This window comes from Adiantum capillus-veneris, chromosome 4 (assembly GCF_014529385.1).
Source record: "Adiantum capillus-veneris isolate H3 chromosome 4, ASM1452938v2, whole genome shotgun sequence".
Taxonomy (NCBI): Eukaryota; Viridiplantae; Streptophyta; class Polypodiopsida; order Polypodiales; family Pteridaceae; genus Adiantum; species Adiantum capillus-veneris.
Window position 1 is genome coordinate 97413936 of NC_140934.1, and position 20135 is coordinate 97434070.

Genomic DNA, 20135 nt, shown 5'->3' on the forward strand with positions numbered 1-20135 from the left:
TTTAGTAGAGGTCTAAATTTTGTAGGTTTCAGGATCAGCTTTGTGGCACCCCCAAAGTACTATGCTAAGGTTTTCTAGAGGAGGTGAAGTTCTAAAGCCCAAGGGTGAGTTTTACTTTTACAAGAGTCCGTCCTAATTTAACAAGTCCTAAATGAGCAGTAGGCTCTAGCCCATATCAGCTTTATAAAGCCTCCAAATGATTGTGCAAAAGGTCTTGCACCAAACCTAGTTAAATTAAAGGTCTTGCACCCAACCTAGTTAAATTTAAGGTAAGTTTATGGTTTTTAATAAGTGAAAGGGAAAAGCTAAAATCTAAGGTTAACTAAACCCTTTCTTGCTTAGAAAGTTGATGCAGTCCTTCTCTTCTAAGCTTGGCTAGGACAATAAATTCTCTTATAATGGACTCCTATGGTTGGGTGGTCATTGATAAGTAGTGCTCCTAAGTTAGAGAGCTCACATTAGAGCTCTTCAAGAGAGGCTTCAACACCTAAGTTTTCGCATATGTTTCAAGGCTCATGTTGGAATACATTTCCTCTAATGGCGGCACTATATAGGAGCAAATTGTACTTGTTCGTCTTCTTCAACATCTTTGGCATTTGCATAGTCAATTTTTCGTGATAGGCTAATAAATTTTCTCCATCATTTTGTACTTGATTAAGACTTGCAAAGAATGGAAATTCTCTTCGTTAAACTTATGGATTTGAGGCTTATCCTCATCTTTAGCCATTACATAATGAGGAAGGTCTTACCATATGAACCGACAATGTCCAATTTCTTACATTGAGGGCTTTAAGAAGGATACAACAATGACTTAAGTGAGAATGGCTTTGGGTGAAAAGGAATTGATGATTGCGTCCTTAGGCAAATATGGCAAAAGCTATTGCCCATGGGTATCTTTTATGCTTCTCAATGTCCACCACATCTTGAGTGTATGAGTAGACCCTCAAGGTCAACAATAATGCTAATATTGCCGTATAATTGTTGCAATAGCGTTCTAATAATGCCCACATAGTAAAAAGGTCATATGTAACACGAGTCGCCAAGGGTGAGAACCATTGCGAGTACAATAGGCCACCATACCTTGGTGTTGTTGTAGCACAAGATTGCGATCATGTGCTTGCAATCAACCTTGACACGCACACGGATTTGGCCGCCTTCTAGTTTGGCATGAGGTCACCACTCTAGAGCTTAGCAAGCTGATAATGCCCCTAGGATTCCTTCAATCATTAGATGCTACCCCTTGTATGTTGAAGCATAGGGGATAGACTCGAAATGCAATCAATTTTAGACTTTAACTTGCAGCTTAGTGATTTGCGATTTCTGCCCATAGATGGTTGTTCTTTGAATGCATCATTGATTGTAGCACTCAACTTCGTTTCTTTTTGGACCAGTAGTTATGGGTCACCACTTGATGTAGCCTTGCTGTAGCTTTCAACTTCAAGCTTATGATGAAGCTCTTCACTCGAAAGCTTGAGAGAAGCAACCATAGGGTTATGGTGATAGAAGAAGATAAGCTATGGCTATGGCTCAAATTGCACGAGCAGTAAGAGAAGCACTACTCGCCTTGCGAGAGAAGGTATAAATGTGCCTTCCTTGATAAAGAGCTCTCTCACCTCACTCTACCTTAATGAAGACCTAAACTATATCTATCTCCAAAGTTTGCGATGTTCGAGAGAGTGGTTCGCAGCCTTGTTGGGTGTTCACATGTGATTATTGGTGCTTGCTCACACCACAACATAGTGCTTGCTCTCAAGTTGCAGTGGAACAATGCCCTTGATGAGTAGAGGTTCAATTAGTGGGAATGGAAGCTGGCTTAGTCTTTGTATTATGTGGAAGCCATTTCCCACAGGCATATGCGCGTGTTAGGATTCTACGACCTAAGTGGAGGGAGTAAGACACAAGTAGGTATAAAACGGGCTTCCGATCCATTCAAATGAGAGACCAAAATTTCGCCCACATCATAGGCCACTTCTTATTAGGTGCCCTCTTCCTCTCCATCTCCCCGCCATAGCCTGCCCTTCGTCCTTCCGCCGAAGCCTGCACTTTGGAGGTGTTTGCAGAGAGTGAGCATCTCGCATTTCTGGCCTTCGCAACAATTCTTCACCAGAATTTCCTCTCTGTCGGGTTTTCCTTCTTCGTGCCAGCCACTTGCTCTTTGCTCTTTGCTTCAGACAGCTCTTTTCTCCCTGGTAAGAATTATCATTTCTTGTCTTTCTTTTCTTTGCTCAGCGTTACCTTTGCTCAGCGTTTTCTTTCATGAAGCTTTAATGGTCTGCTTGAGTGAGTGTTTGCTTGAGCGACTGCATGCACTTTCTCTTGCCATCATAGTTTCTTGCATTCTTTTTACTGTAATTCACGGTTTCACGTGTTCTATCCATAGAGGAAAGCTTTTAAACTAGGGTGACAATGTTTTCACTGTCCTTGTCAGCTTGCTTATGTTACTTCCATCGCCTTGACAGCGTTTACCTGTGGATCTGCAGGAGGATGAGTACCTGTCGCGAAATCAACTTATGGTTTCTCTATTCAGATATTCTTTGACACATTAGAACTTGGTATTACAAGGACGCCCAGTCTCTTTTCCCATGCTGCAGAAGTAGATTCATAAGCAGTTTTTCCTCTCAGCTTGTTTTGCAAAGCTATATGGGAGGCCAAGGATTCAGTTTCCTGCTGATGCACGGAATGGAAGTTTCTGCATCACCTTGCTCATCCACCTTCATTCCTTTGAAGGGATTCCCTGTTACTCTGAAAATTGTGCCTGTGGCCTCGTACGCCCTCTTTAGAGGTGCTACGTTCTCCATACCTATTATCAGGTCCACAATCAAATTTTGGTCTGACGGGGAAGCCTAGAGTTTGTGCAAGAAGAGGAATTCTGATCATCGTCAAGTATCCCTTCACTTTCATTTCAGGGCGTTGCCCTTCAATTGATTTTCTACGGCTTGGTGACATTCTTACTACAAGGTATGCTGAGATTCCATGTGATGCCTGGTGGTGCGCCATTGGTATTGTCTTTGAGCTTATCAGCAACTTCTTTTTGGGCCATGTTTCTTTTGTCTAATGGAAATGGGGGCCTGCAATTGTCTTACTTGATGTCTGTGCTCTTACAGTTTATTCAAGATGGTTGCAATGGCTTTAAATTCTTGCTTGGGGAAAGAGCCTTTCTTTATTGCCACCCTGTTTCAAAGACAAACAGTTTTCAGGTAGTCTTTTCACACTCTTAAGAGCTTGTATACAATGAACCCGCAGGGGCATTGTGCCATCATGACACTGCATTTTTCTAGGTCTCGACTCCCACGGATCAATGTCCAAGAGCTAACCAACAAGCCGAATTCTTTTACCCACTTCAAAGTCTTTTGTGTTAATGGTCAAGGCAACGCTATTGCCTCAAACATGACCAAGAAAGAGGTGGTGCTTCTGCTGCGTTCTATCCATTCAATATCCCCTCGAACCTTATCTTTTTCCAGATTGTCTTCTTAGCCTGGAGCGGCTGTATATTTAAATTCGGTTTTAGTCTTCCTATTGTCGAATATACTGATAGACTGTCGGTTATTGGCTTGCAGGAGGTTTTAAAGAGAGCAAGGCTAGATTTCTCTGAAGAAGTAGCATTCAAAAAGCAAGACCAGGAGATATCTGTTGTTAAGGTAACTTATATCTTCCTTTTCTTCTTCATTTGATAGGTCCGACATGGTTAGGGGATTTTTCTGTCATCATATATTCAATTATTTTCTGGGTTGAAGGACAGTTTTCACAAATTCAAGCTGAGCCACAAGTACCTAGCTGCATGCTACATATTTTCAGGATTACTTTTGCTTGCCATGGATAGAGATGTGTATGAACAGCATTCTTTTGGCATTTGGGGTGGGTGAATCGTCTACATGTAGATTATGATATTATGTAATAACTTCTAGTTGAGCCTCAAGTAGCTAGCTGCATGCTAACCATTTTCAGGATTTAATATGTTTGCCGCGGATAGATATGTGTACATATAGAATTCTTTCGGCTTTTAGGGTGGGCGAATCGGCTACATGTAGATTATGGATGTATGCAGGCATTGCTGCTGATTTCAGCTGAAGATGAAGCGTTTGTGTCTCTCAACAGAGAAAAGGACAGACTTGCAGCACATACAGAAGGCAGGAACTTTCCTGTTTCACAAACTGATAGTTGTGGAGATGGTGTGGATGGGTTCCTTATTGCTGGAAGAACCATGCCATTGTGGTTAGCTAGATTCGATTTTCTAGCTAAGGAGGTTGAAGATCTTTTGATCTCCAAAGGCAGTTCCTTAAAACCTGTTGAGGTTTTTGAAGCTGTTGGGACAGTGTTGTTTAAAATTCAGGGCTTTAAAAGAGCAGTTGCAGATCTTGACACGAAGAGCTTTTATCTTCATTTTGTTCTGACTTTAGGCTCAGGCAGTGGTAATCTCTCTCTCTCTCTCTCTCTCTCTCTCCACACACACACACACATACACACACACACATTCACGCGCCTGCTCACGTGCTTGTGTGCACACACATGCTTGCAGAAGCATGGACGTTTATACACCACAGCTCACTTATTACTTTCTTGATTCTTCTGTGGGAAGTTCTCAACTAGAGTACTCGGTAAGTGTGTTTGGTATGGTTGATAGGGTAGGTACAATGTTCTTGAAGAGTACTCGGTAAGCGTGTTTGGTTTTTTCAATTTTGTCAAGAAAGGATTTCTTTTGATGTTTATGCATCTATCTTTTTATGCAGGCATGCTTCTTTGCATCATCTACATGGAAGTTTGCCGAAGGCTTGGTGTCTCTATTAGGGGAGCAGAAGTTGGTGATGATCTTCTCATGTGGCCTCTTATAGAGAATTTGCAGGTAATAAAAGAGCAACCTTTCAACCCCTAAGTCAAATTTGATAGAGACTAAGAGTTTGATGTTTTATGGAGTGTCTAATATGTTTGTTCCAGGAATGCTTTGAGCATTATGATGGAGACAGAAGCTGGTTTTTGGAGCTTCTTGCTTTTTATCACCCTTCTCATCTTTTTGGAAGCAACTTTGGACCTTCAACACATGGATCGCTTGCCAGTCCCATCTTGAAGTTTGCTTCAAACAAAGAGATTGTTGGGATGGTTTTGTCAAAGCTGAAAGTAAGTTGATTTATGGAGGTTCTTGAGCTAAAACAAAATAAACTTTGTTCCTACAACTTGGGCGTGTGTGTACATTAGAATCTGCACTGGAAGGATGCATGTAAGGCACGACCAGGCTATGCCCTTACAGATCCTCTTCATCCACTCGCCCTCGAAAAGGGCAACTCAGTTGACAACAACGAGCTTGCTGTTGGAGCTCTCTTGAGGCCTAGAAATCTCAGGTATGGTGGCTATTCTTGACATCTTTTCTACAATCATAGAGGCTAACCAAGTAGCCTAGTGTTGAAAAACTTTTATTTTACGAAAGTTTTTGGAACTTTATGGTGCGGTCTCTAGCATGTGTAGAAGTGAGTTTTTTGAAGCCTATGTTGCCAGGCTTGGATAGGCTTTATATGGGCTATGTAAGATGGAAGTATTCTGATCATTTTTGAGCTTGAGAGTATTGGAAGTATTAGGTAGTGTTTTAGGCTGTGCAGGTTTCATGTATATGCTAGTTTTTAGTTGTCTGTGCTGTCAGCCGTGATAGGCCGTACATGCGCAAATATTAAGAGAAAAATTTTCTGATCTATCTTTGAGCTTCCAGTATTATTAGTATTTGGTAATATTTTAAAGTCTGCAGGCTTCATCTTTTCTTTTCTGGCGAGCCCACTTAGATACCGATGAGGTGATCTGACTTGTGTATTAACTAGCTAGTGATGCTGATGAATCGTTTTTCAGCTTAGCTGTCATGGCATCAGAGAGATTGCGCCTTTTACATCCTCATAGTTGGGCTTTGATGAGAGATCATGGCTTGCTACTTTACCACAGCAGGTATGGAACGTAGGAAGTGGAAGTTAACATGCTCTATGCTTTTGTGCTTGTGCTTGCTTAACAAGTAGTGACTTCGTTGCCAGGAGATATGGTGAAGCCGTGCAAGAACTGAGCATATGTGCAGCCCTTGCGCCCACTGTGGAGAGACAGATGCTGGAACATTTTGTGGAGAAGCTGCATCTTCTGCACATCGAGTCTTCATGGAGCTCGTGGAAATCCCCTAATGCCCCATCCACTTTGGCCTAAATCCTCTACTATGGCCAATGGTCTTCTTTTCGGCTTATTAGTGTGCAAGCAACATCTAATTATAATTTCCGATTGTTGGAAGTCTCTAGCTTCTGCATATTAACATTTTGTGTGGAACACTCCGATTATGAGGAGCACTTGTAAACCTTTCTTAATACCTGTAAGATCTACTCATTATTATTCAAGGTATTAGTGCTTGTAAGACTTGAGCATCGGAAGTGTACATGGTTGAAATGTTTGTCGAGAGCACACGCGCATGCGTGCACGCATGCACACACTTTTATGTGTTTCTTTGTATGCCTTATTGACCCTTTTGGCATGAATCACATGCAATCTTTCCAATTGTCTTGGCAGTTCGTTGTTTACCTTAAATGTGTTCAGTCATCTATGAGCTTCATCGCTTGCTAAGGCCATTAATAATGCATCTCAAGGGCAGATTTGATGCAAACAACCTCAGCCAATATATCTACCAAGATCCTTACAAAGGGATGTAAATGGCAATAATTAAGTGAAGGACTGCAGGATAACTCAGTCCTACATCGACCAGTATTTCATTTGAAATAAATTTCACTGGAATGAGGGTCAACATCATACATCATGCTTTAATTCAGAGCGTAGTAATCACATGCTTCTTCCTGTCCTTCTCATGATTATGATCTTGGCAAACATGACAGTCATAATCACATGTTTCTTCCTGTCCTTTTCATGATTATGATCTTGGTAAACACGACATAGTAAACTTTTGAGGGACAACATTTTGCGATGTGTGCTCCCATCAATGCATCAATTGAGCGTATTTTGAGTTCTATTGGTTTGGACTTTGTATTCAAAAATATGATGAATCTGATCAAAGCTTGGTTTGCTTCATAGAAGTATGCTATTGCTTTAGGTTGATGAGTACCATATGTGAGGTTTGTGGTGACAATGGAGATGGAGTGAAATTGCTAGTATTCCAACAACACTTAGGTATGGTGACCATGGAAGTGTGAAAATGGAGTGGAATTGCTAGAATTTCGACGACACTTTGGTAAGATGTAGAGAAATGTTTAAAGTATCACTTGTAAACGTGCAAATGTTGAGTGGAATTGCTGATAAGTGAACTAAAATAACTTTCTAAGCACAAAAATCACTCCCAAAGGAAACCACAAAGCATCGTACTCACACCCATAAACACTTCTTGGTTTCTAGAAGAAGCCTTAGAGAGGGAAGCTGGGCTGACAATTCGAATTTTTCTGAGTGTATAAGTGAAGGGTGAGTTAAGGAAATGAAAAGACCATGGAGGTGGAAAGCCAAATGACTTTTTGTGTGCATATAAATAGAGATGGTCGTTACACACACTATGTTCTCTTCTTAATTTTCTTTCCTCTAGCGTTTTCAAGCCATTAGAGACATAAAGAAAGCCTTCTAATTTTCATGTGAATAGCTGAAATCTTCTTTTGTTTAGTTTGTCAATTGATGGGTCTTTGAATTTCAGAGCCACATGTGGCTTGATTTTCCTTCCATTTCTCTCTCTTAGAATCCCAACATGGGCCTTCACCTCGTTGGACATGTCTTTGACATGGTTCTTGAAATTTTTACCCATTCATCAAAAAATATGGGCATTGAGTTTTGCCACTTGTAGGTTTACATCATCCTAGATGACATGGTTTCTCCACTATAGGGGCCTCTTTTTAATAATGCAAAGTTATGTTGTTTCAATTCCCCTTTACCATGAATTCTTAGACATTGTGGTTTTTACCCTAGAGATTTGCTAATATAAGTGTAATTAGTTGGGTGTTGGAAAGTTCATGGATAATATTGCGCCACTACCCTCAGCTACATTGCCATAGATTTGTGAAGAGATCGTGTAGGCAGTTTCATTGCCCACTAGATTCTAGCCCTAATATCTCTTTTCACAATAATTCGATACTCAATTTGGGTCATCATTGATTCATAATATTCACTTGAATTGTGTATGGAGTATCAACAATTTGAATCATTCCTAGACCATTTTTATCTTGATTTTGCATCATTGCATCGTGAACCTTAGTGCTCATTTGTTCAATCAAAAGTGTGTGCAGGTAGCCCTTGATCCTCAATTTTCTTTTGACCCATCAACTGCCAAATTTGGAGGACTTTGGAGCTTCCAAATAACCTTTGTAACTATGCTAAATAGTGAAATTGATTCTTTGTGTGGTACCCATGGTAAGTAAACCACGTCTTCCCCTTGGTTATCCTGTTATTAGGTGTGGTCGAAAGTCGTTGATTTTAGTGTACAAAAGATTCTTCTTAGGGAGGGATTATGGGTTTCAATTGAAATAGAACCGGGTGTTGATTTGATGTCAATTACATATAAAAATCACCTCTTGCATGTCATGAAGATGTGAATAAATAATAATTTGATATTTTTAATCCACTTGCGATGAGAAATAAGATCTATTGTATGCCTGGCAAATGAATAGACGAAGACTTCAAGGACTCAATTCACTTTGGGTGACATCCACTTCTATTATAAAGAGCAAGCTATATTTTATCTCTTGGTTCATAGGAAACCTCTCTTAAACCATGCAAACTTAGTGGTTTATAAAGCATAACTATAGATGAATTGAAATGTATCTCTGATTTTTGAGCTCATTTGAGTTCAACTAATACTAAAAGATACATGCATGAGGGAGGGAGAAGCTCACTTATGCATGGGGGCAATTGGAACCATCTCTCTTTGTTTTCATTCTACATGCCATCCTTACATATTGTTGTTTTTTTGCACAAGGCTGATCACAACAATGTTATCAATGTTCAAGAGTAGAAACAAAGGCCTAAGAGCGCCTTTCATAGGACTGCTAGCGGGATCTTTAGATGGCCTTCCTTCTCTCACACCCCCTCCCGTACACCTGCTGAGCACGTTGCTCAGTGAACTTCGGAGCAGGTTTCGCCTCCAACGTGGAGGGTACCACCCTTTAAAACACTGAATCGCATCCGAAACCGGATGTAGGCAATCAACCTGATTTTTGAAGCCAGTAATGTCCGAACAATGTACATAGTCAGGCACTAGCAACACCTTCAACTGGCTGTAGGCTTTGTGTATGGGAGTGCATAACCATAGGAAAGTAGGCCGGCTACTTTTGATGGCCCTTTTGCTCAGAGGCGATTGTAGGGCTTCTATGGGTAGGCGCTCTAAACAATACAAGTCCACACATAGTAGCCAACCCTAGAATCTTGCAACAAAGACGGCTTTGAAGTTTGACTCACAACACAAAGGTAAATTGACAAGCATTCATCATTTGACCATTCAACTTTCTTATTTAGTATCTATAGATCTTCTAAAAGCAAAGAGAATTTAGGTTCCACCTAATGACAAATCCACATTCGATCTCCTCTCTCTCTCTCTCTCTCTCTCTCTCTCTCAATGATTGGAAGAACTAGGGGGTGTTCTTCTTCTTCTTCTCTCTCTCTCTCTCTCTCTCTCTCTGTGTGTGTGTGTGTGCCCTCACCAAGCTAGAACCCAATGTCTCTCTGTGTAACATTTAATGGCCTAGTAACTTGTGTGTAGTGGAAAATAGCATGAACATAGTGAGAATTTCACTAGGATAGATTCCTAATGAGGATAACAAGAGTGCTTGGGTGGAGAGAGAAAAAAAAAGTATAACACCTAGTTAGATAGGCATGAACAACACTTCAAAAGAGAGAGAAAATTAAGCTATTGACAACAGTTGAGGACCGGATTTACATGGAGCCGGTCCCCCCTCCAAAAGGCTTTGTATAGGTTTCACCCATCAAGGGAGACATTTTACAATACAATTCTTTGTGTTCCTTCAATAACTAGTTAGTGCAATGAAGATGGAAGCTTCAAGCACTAAGCAAACACTTATAAAACACAACATCAATTCCCTCACGGTCTCAGACCCAAGACCTCACACACCTTTGAAGATGGTGAAGAAGTAGTCGTCTTACGAGAAAGATGTACATCTCCTCACATAATCACTCATATTAGCATAGCATAGCTTAGTAAGTAGCATGGTAGAGGAGATGAGCATGCATTGAAGCTTGGCTCTTGGCTGGATTTGCATCACAAAGCCAAGAGTTGTTGGTGTAGGCCTCCCTTCTCGCAATCTTGGAGTAGGTGATGAGCTTTCCATTAGTGCTTGAGAAGGAGAGAGAGAGTCTTCTTGCTTCACACATGAGCTAGTGTGAGTGTGTGTGGAATAATGACTTGAAAAATTCAGCCCCCTCTCTCTCTTGGTCGACCCCTCATGCAATTTACTCATGCAGACCTCTCAAAGCTTAGCCAATGAGAATTAAGTAGCATAAGTGATAGCCTTCTGACATATGTCCCCCTTTCCCCTTTTGTGAGAGCTTTAGGTAATTAATTAATGCAACTAAACTCTCATTGGACCCCTTTGTCTTCTGGCCAATAGGAATCAGGCAAGCCAGTGTTGGGGTATAAATCCCAATGTGGTCGCCCAGGTAAGTGGGCGGGCCGCCAGGTATGTACACATATTCTTTTGTAAAAACCTAATAAGAACTCACTATGCTCTACACATTACACTAGAGCGAGTTCACCATATCGTCGTGCTCTTCTTCTCGCACTCTCTCTCGCGTCGCACTTCCGCTCGTACTTCTTCAACTGGTATCAGAGCTCAGATCGAGGCTCGGGGCAGCACTGTAGGAGGTGTTGGAATTAGGGTTGCAGAGAAACACACACAGCTTGGAGAAGACGAAGGAAGCTCAAGGCACACAATAGAGAGTGTTTTACTTAGTGTGCAATGGAAAGATAAGTAGCCCTAGAGTGATGGGCGTATATACAATGCACGGGGGAAAAAACCTCCTAAAGAGGGAAAAAATGCCCCGGCGGTCCTAGTGTGTTCACACACATTACTACCACATGTATATGGTAACAAATCCCCCCTGGAGTGATGCGGTGAACGAGAGCTGGCACATGAGTAAAGGGAAGTGCCATGCCCTGAGGACAGGATCAGTCCCCAAAGGGGAGTAAGCCCAAAGCTTTGCGGAAAGCTTCAAGCTTCTCACGAGACAATGCCTTTGTGAAAAGATCTGCAAGGTTGTCCTGTGTTGGCACCTAAGCCAAGCTGATCTGTCCTGCTGAGAGCCTCTCCCTGACATAGTGGTAATGCACCTCAATGTGCTTTGTGCGAGCATGAAAAACTGCGTTCCTCGCAACTGCCAATGCGCTCTGACTGTCAGTGTAGATAGTGTTGGCAGTGTCCTGTCCAACACCCAAGTCAGCCATAAGGCGTCTGAGCCATACACACTCAACCGTAGTTGTGAAGACTGCCCTGTACTCAGCCTCACAACTCGAAGTGGCCACAGTAGGTTGCTTCTTGCTCAACCATGATATACATGAACTGCCAAGCATGAAACAAAAACCACTTGTGGACACTCGCGTGTCAAAACAACGAGCCCAATCTGAGTCCGAAAAAGCATGTAAGTCTGGTGGCAATGATCCCCCCTTGGGATAAAACAAGCCAAGATGTAAAGTGCCACTAAGGTAGCGGAAAATCCTCTCGACAGCCTACCAATGCTTAGACCCTGGGCTATGCATAAATCTGCTGACCTGCAAGACTGCAAACTGAATATCTGGCCTCGTGTTGCATACATAAATGAGGCAGCCAACAACAGTTTGGTAAAGAGTGACATCAGCAGGATCGCCAGCATCATGTAGACTCAACTTCAAACCTGTTTCCATGGGAGTGGCAATAGGTTTGCAATCCTCAAGTCCAAACTTACATAGCAATGTCTCTATGTAACTTTTCTGACACAAGGCAATACCACCATCACACTGCTTAAACTGTATACCCAAGTAATGATGCAACAGCCCCAAATCTTTCATCTTGAAAGTAGCATTCAAATCAGCCTTAAATTCAGCAATATGTCTCTCATTTGGTCCAGTGATCAGCAAATCATCAGCATAAAGAACCACAATGAGAAATACATCATCCTCACGCTTTACATACAATGTGCTTTCTGTTGGACTGTTACGAAAGCCTCGTTTAACCAAATGAGTGTCAACTTTCTCATACCAAGCACGAGGAGATTGCTTCAACCCATACAAAGCCTTCTTACATTTGCACACTTTGTCCTCTTGTCCTTTTATGACAAAACCGCGAGGCTGCGTTACATAAACTTCCTCAAATATGTCACCATTCAAGAAAGCAGTAACAATGTCTGATTGATGTACATCCCAACCAAAATGAGCTGCCAATGCACATAGAAAACGCACAGTAGTCATACGACAAGTGGGAGCAAAAGTCTCTTCATAATCTATGCCTTTTTGTTGTGCATAACCCTTTGCAACAAGTCGAGCCTTATGGCGATCGATTTCACCATCCGGCTTGCGTTTCAACTTGTAAACCCACTTCGTACCAATGGCCTTTTTGCCAGGAGGCAAATCACATAAAGTCCATGTGTCATTCTCTATAAGTGCATCATATTCTGTTTTCATGGCAGCAATCCAATTTTCTGAATTCTGTGCTTCATCAAAAGACAGAGGCTCCTCAACATCATGTAAACTAGACACAGCCAAAGCATAACAATCTGATGCATAAGATGCATGGCGAGAGCCTGAACGAGTACGACTAGATAGGGGTGCATCCAATTTACTGTCACGCAAAGTGTGCACCAGCCATTTTGGCATACCTCTAGCTTGCTCATTTTCAGCCCTTTCCTCATCAAGTACATCATGTACATCTGCATCAGTAATAGGCTGTTCTAAAACATTTTCAGAAACCCCCATAGGCTATACATTTGCCTCATTGGAACTTACATTCGTATTTCCACCACTGAAAAGAGGCAACAAAGTGTCATAAATGTCCTGTGAGCTTACATTACTGTCTCTAGTACATGATAGCAAGGGCTGAACAGAATCTTCAACAAACACTACATCCCGTGAAACCAGAATACGTTTTGTTTGCGGATGATACAACCTGTAACCTTTGCTTTCAGCACTATAACCAACAAAAATACATTTGACAGCCTTATCATCCAATTTTCTGCGCTGCACTTGTGGCACCAAAGCATATGCCAAACAGCCAAAAACACGCATGTGCTCAATAGAAGGTTTTCTATCATGCCATGCTTCATATGGAGTAATAGACTGCAAAGCTTTCGTAGGACACCTGTTAAGTACATAAGTGGCACACATGATGGCCTCAAGCCAAAAAGCATGCGGCAAAGCTTGACTTTTGACCATACATCGTGCCATTTCCGTTAGTGACCTGTTTTTCCTCTCAGCAACACCATTTTGCTGAGGTGTATAAGGCACTGTACATTGGTGTTTTATCCCACGACTAGCCAGAAATGCATTAAATTCATGAGACATATACTCCCCCCCTCGATCGGAACGGAGGGTGCCCATAGTACATTTTGAGACATTTTCAGCCATAGCCAAAAATTGTTTGAAGCACATAAAAACTTCGGACTTCGCTTTAAGCGGAAATACCCATGCATGCCTGGAGTAATCATCAATGAAAGTCACGAAGTACAGGTAATTGCCCAAGGACGGAGTTTGCATGGGCCCACAAACATCACTATGCACAAGCTGCAACCTGCATGTGGCCCTAACTGAACCATCCTTTGGAAACTTAGAACGCTGCATTTTACCGAGAATACAGCCTTCACAAACATGTTTGACAGGTGCTTCAAGAGGCGGCAAAGAAGCAACCATATCAGATTTCTGAAACGCAGCAAACTGGCAAAATTCAGATGACCAAAACGTGCATGCCAAAGTTTTGCATCTGAAATAGCCCTTGAATCTGCAACAGCATTTGCAAAATTTTGTCCACACTTGTCATACAAGGTGAGCTTATACAGCCCATGGCACAAAAGCCCAGATGCAACAATTTCATCACCAAAACTAAGATCATGAACTGTACATCTGTCATCCACAAATTTGACTACAAGTCCAAGTCTAGCAAGTGCGGATACAGACAAGAGATTCTTCTTGATCCCAGGTACATAAAGTGCATCAACAAGTGTGAAGGAACTGCCATTAGCAGCAGTGAGCACAATCTTTCCAACTCCTTGAACTGGATAAGAGGCGTTGTCGGCACAAGTGACTGAATTCCCATGAGGGACAGACTCGAGAGAGGTAAACAATTCACGATGTGAGGTAATGTGCTTTGTAGCACCACTGTCGAAATACCACACATGTGAATCTGCAGCAACTGACAAGCATGCATCATGGACAGCAGGATTGTAAGTGCACTCTGCGCTAAAAGCCCATTCTGCATCAACATCAGCATCACAATCTCCTTTCACAGAAGACTCAACAATGGGTGCATTTGTAGTGGAACCAGCATTTGCAGTGGAACCACCCTCTTTCTTCTTAGCCTCTTTGGCCTTCAACTTAGGACACGACTTGATCAAGTGATCATTGGCTTTACAATAATGGCGACGCATCTTCTTTTTGCCCTTATCACCAGAATTGCCAGACGAAGTGCTGCCAGCAGAAGCATTAGGAACAGAATTTTTGCCACTCGCAGCAGAACCATAAGAAGTGGCTGCATTACTGTTACCACCCTTTCTTTGAGAAGCAATAAAAGCCTGTTCAACTGCACGCTGCCTAGTCCTGTTTTTTCTAGAAAGTGACTCTTGCAACAGCAATGTGCATAATGCATCAAACTTGACAACTTCAGGATTTCCTTGGGTCATGAGTCTCCAAGTACTAGCAAAAGTTTGGTAGGAATCTGGTAAGGCATCAAGAATAGTCTGCACAAGGGAACTGTCCGAAATGACTTCACCTGCAGAAATGAGTTGCTCATTGATATCCTTGACACTAGCAAGGAAAGTGTCCATATCATCTTCCTCATGCATAATCTTCGACTCTAGCTCTTTACGCAGCAAAGCAATTTTAGCCTCATTGCGGCTTGCATAAAGACCTGCTAGAATATCCCAAGCCTGTTTTGCAGATTTCGCTGAACGGATGTGAGGAATAATGGTGCGCTTCACAGACAACGCAATCAATGCATGAGCCTGCGCATCCTTAACATCCCAACGAGCTTGTTCTGCCGTAGGCAAAACAACTCTAACAGCTGCAATCCTTGCAGCAAGACCTGCAACATCCTCAACATCGCCTACATCTTCAGAACCAGGACGTACATCAATGCCCTGCACAATGTTCCAGACACCTTTTGACACAAGAACATGTTGCATCATATAAGCCCACATAGGGTAGTTGTCCCCATCCAACCTGTCCTCAGCAGCAAACATCTTGAACACATCTGTGTTGTTGTTGTCAGCCATGGTAAATGCTGTACCTGATGTGAAAACTGCCCAAAAATAGGAGAAATGGAGCGGGAACAACTTGTGCTATATAGCACAAACCGTAGAAGACTATAAGGCACCTGTTATGCACAAAACGGCACTGACAGAAAATCTGCACAAAATGACAAAATAGCCTGTGCAGTACTGCCTGTAGTGGAAACGGAGGCTGAAATGAGCTCACTGAAATCGGAGAAAGTGAGCAGGCGTGTGCTGGAGCAGCTGGCGACTAAGCCCGGGAGGACGTGACCTGCTCTGATACCAATAGTTGGAATTAGGGTTGCAGAGAAACACACACAGCTTGGAGAAGATGAAGGAAGCTCAAGGCACACAATAGAGAGTGTTTTACTTAGTGTGCAATGGAAAGATAAGTAGCCCTAGAGTGATGGACGTATATACAATGCACGGGGGAAAAAACCTCCTAAAGAGGGAAAAAATGCCCCGGCGGTCCTAGTGTGTTCACACACATCACTACCACATGTATATGGTAACAGGAGGCTAGAGTCACCAACTCAGATTGGAGTGAAATTCGACAGGCGAAGACACGGCCCCAAATCTCATGGGAAAGCTCGAAGGGCTTGGTGTTGTCAGAATTTCATTCTGAGGTCATCTCGGCCACCGTTCGGCTTCGACAAAGGTCTGCGCAGGCCATTTTCGACTACGTGGTCTCGACGGGTGCAGATCCGACTCTGCAAATTTGGGGTTTTCGGCCTACGACTGTAGGTACTGAGGATATCGACACTCCCAGAGTGTTGATTTGTGACTGTCTACACATCGAAGGACGGCTCACAATTCTTGGAGGCGTGTCACATACGACACGGACACATCTACACACAGACTGTAGGCGACATCCACTAGTTCATCAGGTAGCTTGTGTTTGCTGCTTGATATTCCAGATTTCATCCTGACATTGCAGGTACTTCCACATGGGATGTATTGTCAGAGATGATGTATGTCTGTTGAGGGTTTGCTGGCTGTGAGTCACACAGCAAACAACCGCCGCAGCGGTTAGAGCATACAGTGGGAAATTTGTGGATGTATGACTTTGTGGGAAGTCTATGTACTGTCAAATTTACTGCAGCCTTTGTTGAGGGTCTAGTGAGGTTTTATTGAGCTGGGGGATTCTCGAATGTTGAGATCCTTTCGGTGATACAGGTCTTGGAGCGATCCCTCGAGCACCCTTAGATAGGCAGCTAGGATGTATTGACTGTGAGTTAGACAGTTGGGATTGCATCTTTGCTTTACTGCCATCGAGGCATTGTCGCACTCTATGCTTACAGGACAGTGACAGGACAGTGAGAGACAGTATAGGTGCTGGACAGGTTTACCTGCAGCTTACAGTGTCAGAGAGACAATGTTTTTTGAGCTATTTTTTGGTCTGTTTTTAGTACACCAGAGCCATTTTACAAAGGAGACTCTGCCGAAATTTATGCAGAATCTGAAGCTTTCTTGGTTCATTTGACAGGTTGATATTGGTTCAGAGGTCAGTTTACAGGGGAAACTCTGCCGAATTTTTCCCAAAAAAGTAAACTACTGTGAAGCGTAGCTATGGCTGGATCGCAGGACACTGCCCTTTACAATATCAAGAAGCTCGATGGAACCAATTTTCCATTGTGGAAGAAGCAGATTTGGCACGTGTTGGTACAAAAGAAGCAGATAAAACCTATAAAGCTCAAGGGGATAAAACTAGAAGATATGGACGAAGATGAATGGAGCGAAATGGATGAATTGGCACTTTCTACCATTATGCTGACTTTGGCAGAAAGCGTTTACTTCAATGTAGCAGACGAGATGTCGGCTTATGAAGCATGGTTAAAGCTGAGTGATCTTTATGAGAAGCAGAGTGCAGCTTCACAGGTATATTGGCTTAAGAAGCTTGTTGACTTGAAGATGAAAGAAGGGACACCTATGTCCAATCATCTGAATGAATTCAACACAATCTATAGTCAGTTGTCAGCTCAAGGTGTCAAGTTTGATGAACCTGTTAGAGCTATGTTCCTGTTGATCACATTGCCGGAAAGTTGGGACACTTTTCGCACATCTTTGAGTAATTCTGCACCTCCAGATGGTTTGAACATAGCAGGTGTAGAAGGAAGTCTGCTTACTGAAGAAACCAATAGAAAGACAATGGACAAAGGCAAAGGAACAGCCTTAGTTGTCAGGGGAAGGACCAAAGAAAAGTACAAAGGTGGAAAGAGGAATCAGTCTCGTAGCAAGTCCCTCAGTGCTAAAGGCAAGAGTGACATAGAATGCTACCATTGTGGCAAGAAGGGTCACATGAAAAGAGACTGCAGAGAATGGAAAGCAGAAAAAGGCAAAGAGAAAGTTGAAGACCATGGTGAGAAGAACAAGTCCTCAGTGAAGATTCAAGAAATAAATGTGACAAACACTGTTGCAGAGGATGACAGTCTAGTGTCAGGAGACATCTACTTCTTGAAGAATACAATGGACTCAGCTCTTCTTACAGCATCTGATGGAAATGCACTGAGTGACTGGATTATAGACTCAGGGGCATCACTTCATGTGTCTCCAAACAAGGAGTGGTTTACTTCTTATGTGACCACTAAAGATCATGTTCGGCTAGGCAATAGGCAAACATGTGAGATCTTAGGTGTTGGAGATGTTCAATTGAAGTTTCAGAATGGCTCTTCTTTCACGCTGAAGAATATGAGCCATGTTCCCGCAATTACAAAGAGATTGATCAGCACAAGTTTACTTGATGATGTTGGCTACGTCACCACTTTTGGACAGAACATGTGGAAGATATCCAAGGGTTCTATGACAGTAGCACATGGAGTAAAGTCTGGAGGACTTTACATGATTTATGTATCAAATGTCTCTAAAAATGTAATCAATGTAACCGAGCAGCCGAACGTTTCTTTGTGGCATAGCCGGTTAGGACATATGTCCAAGAAGGGAATGGAAATCTTGTCTCGTTTTGGTTATTTGCCTGGCTTTTCATTTAATGATTTTGAATTCTGTGAACATTGTGTGTATGGTAAGCAAACACAGCAGCCACATAAGCATAGAAGCAGTAGAAGAGATACACAGTTGGCACTTGTTCATAGTGATTTGTGTGGACCTATGCCTAACCTATCTCTAGGGGGAGCTTCTTACTTTATGACATTTATAGATGATTACTCGAGGAAAGTATGGGTTTACTTTCTCAGGCACAAGGATGAAGCGTTTAGTGTTTTCAAAACGTTTGTGACACTTGTGGAGAATCAGAGTGGCAAGAAGCTTAAATGCTTACACATTGACAATGGTGGAGAGTATGTTTCAAAGGCCTTTCAGGACTTTTGTGAGTCAAAAGGTATAAAACGTGAACTTACTGCTCCTTACAATCCTCCTCAAAATGGTGTTGCTGAGAGGATGAATAGGACCATACAAGAGAAGGTCAGAAGTATGTTGTCTAATGTACAGCTGTCAAATGGGTTTTGGGCTGAAGCTGTATCAACAGCTGTTCATCGTAAATAGATCTCCTAGCAAGGTTTTGCAGAAGGATTCAGTGCCAGAGATGGTATGGTCAGGCAAAATGCCCTCATACAAGCATCTCAGAGTCTTTGGCTGTGAGGCATATACTCACGTTCCAAAGGAATTTAGGAACAAACTTGAGCCAAAGAGTAGAAAGTGCATCTTTCTAGGCTATGGTAATTCTGGTGAGATGGGGTACAGACTTTGGGATCCCGAATCCAGAAAGGTTGTCCGCAGCAATGATGTTCACTTTAATGAATCCAAATATCATTCTAAACCAGAGAGGGTTGAGGAGATTAGAAGAGTTGTCTTTCAAGAAGATGGACCTGCACGTGCAAGACAAAATGTCAGGGCTCAAGAGGAGCAAGGACAGGATAGAGTGGAACCACAGGTTGTGGTTGAGCTTGAGCCACCTATTGTGCGTAGATCTGGACGTGTCACGCGACCTCCTGATAGGTTTGTTCCATCTATGAACTATGTCATGTTGACTGATTGCAATGAGCCTTCATGTTACAAGGAAGCAGTGCAAATGAAGGACTCCGAGAATTGGCAATTGGCCATGCAGTCAGAGATGACAGCTCTGCATAAAAACAAGACATGGAAGCTAGTTAAATTACCACAGGGCAAAAAGGCTCTACCTTGTAAATGGGTTTACAGGTATACGATCACCGCTCATGATAGTCAGCCAAAGTACAAAGCAAGGCTTGTTGCCAAGGGCTTTAAGCAAGAACAAGGCATTGACTTTGATGAAGTCTTCTCTCCGGTGGTCAAGATGACTACATTGAGATGCTTTCTTGCATTGGTTGCCATATTATATTTGGTGTTGCACCAAATGGATGTCAAGACAACGTTCTTGCATGGTGATTTAGATGTGGAAATTTACATGTAGCAGCCAAAAGGGTTTGTTGAGAAAGGCAAGGAAGATTGGGTATGCCAGTTGTTAAAGAGTCTTTATGGCTTAAAACAATCACCGAGGGCATGGTACCATAAATTCCACAAGTCTATGCTTTCTCAAGGCTACAAACGTAGTGAGTTCGATCACTGTCTATATACAAAGAAGGCTAAGGATGGCAGTTGGCTGATCCTTATTTTGTATGTTGATGACATGTTGATTGCTGGCAAGCACTTGGAAGAAATTTCAGCTTTGAAGTCAAAGATGGCAAAATCGTTTGACATGAAAGACATGGGTGAGGCAAGTCATATCCTTGGTATGCGCATTGAGAGAGACAGATCAAAGA

The 20135-nt window shown here is 42.4% G+C and overlaps 1 protein-coding gene across 1 annotated transcript; it reads left to right on the top strand.

Moving 5' to 3' along the window:
• Positions 1 to 1430: 1430 nt before the first annotated feature.
• On the top strand, positions 1431 to 6372 carry LOC147459660 (uncharacterized). Its single transcript, XM_086510884.1, has 14 exons — positions 1431 to 1543; positions 2172 to 2189; positions 2481 to 2494; positions 2623 to 2736; positions 2811 to 2958; positions 3105 to 3197; positions 3279 to 3402; positions 3558 to 3638; positions 4046 to 4409; positions 4728 to 4840; positions 4933 to 5112; positions 5191 to 5333; positions 5830 to 5922; positions 6006 to 6372. The coding sequence occupies exons 1-14, from the start codon at positions 1446 to 1448 to the stop codon at positions 6166 to 6168; spliced, it is 1746 nt and encodes a 581-aa protein (XP_086367010.1). The 5' UTR covers positions 1431 to 1445; the 3' UTR covers positions 6169 to 6372.
• The last annotated feature ends 13763 nt before the right edge of the window (positions 6373 to 20135 follow it).

Bases quoted from the DNA above. Each gene is read 5' to 3' on its own strand.
- LOC147459660 (XM_086510884.1), top strand. From the start codon at position 1,446: ATGATGAAGCTCTTCACTCGAAAGCTTGAGAGAAGCAACCATAGGGTT. The intron at 5,113-5,190 runs GTAAGTTGATTT...TGTGTACATTAG, and splicing joins TGGTTTTGTCAAAGCTGAAA to AATCTGCACTGGAAGGATGC. The intron at 5,923-6,005 runs GTATGGAACGTA...CTTCGTTGCCAG, and splicing joins TTGCTACTTTACCACAGCAG to GAGATATGGTGAAGCCGTGC.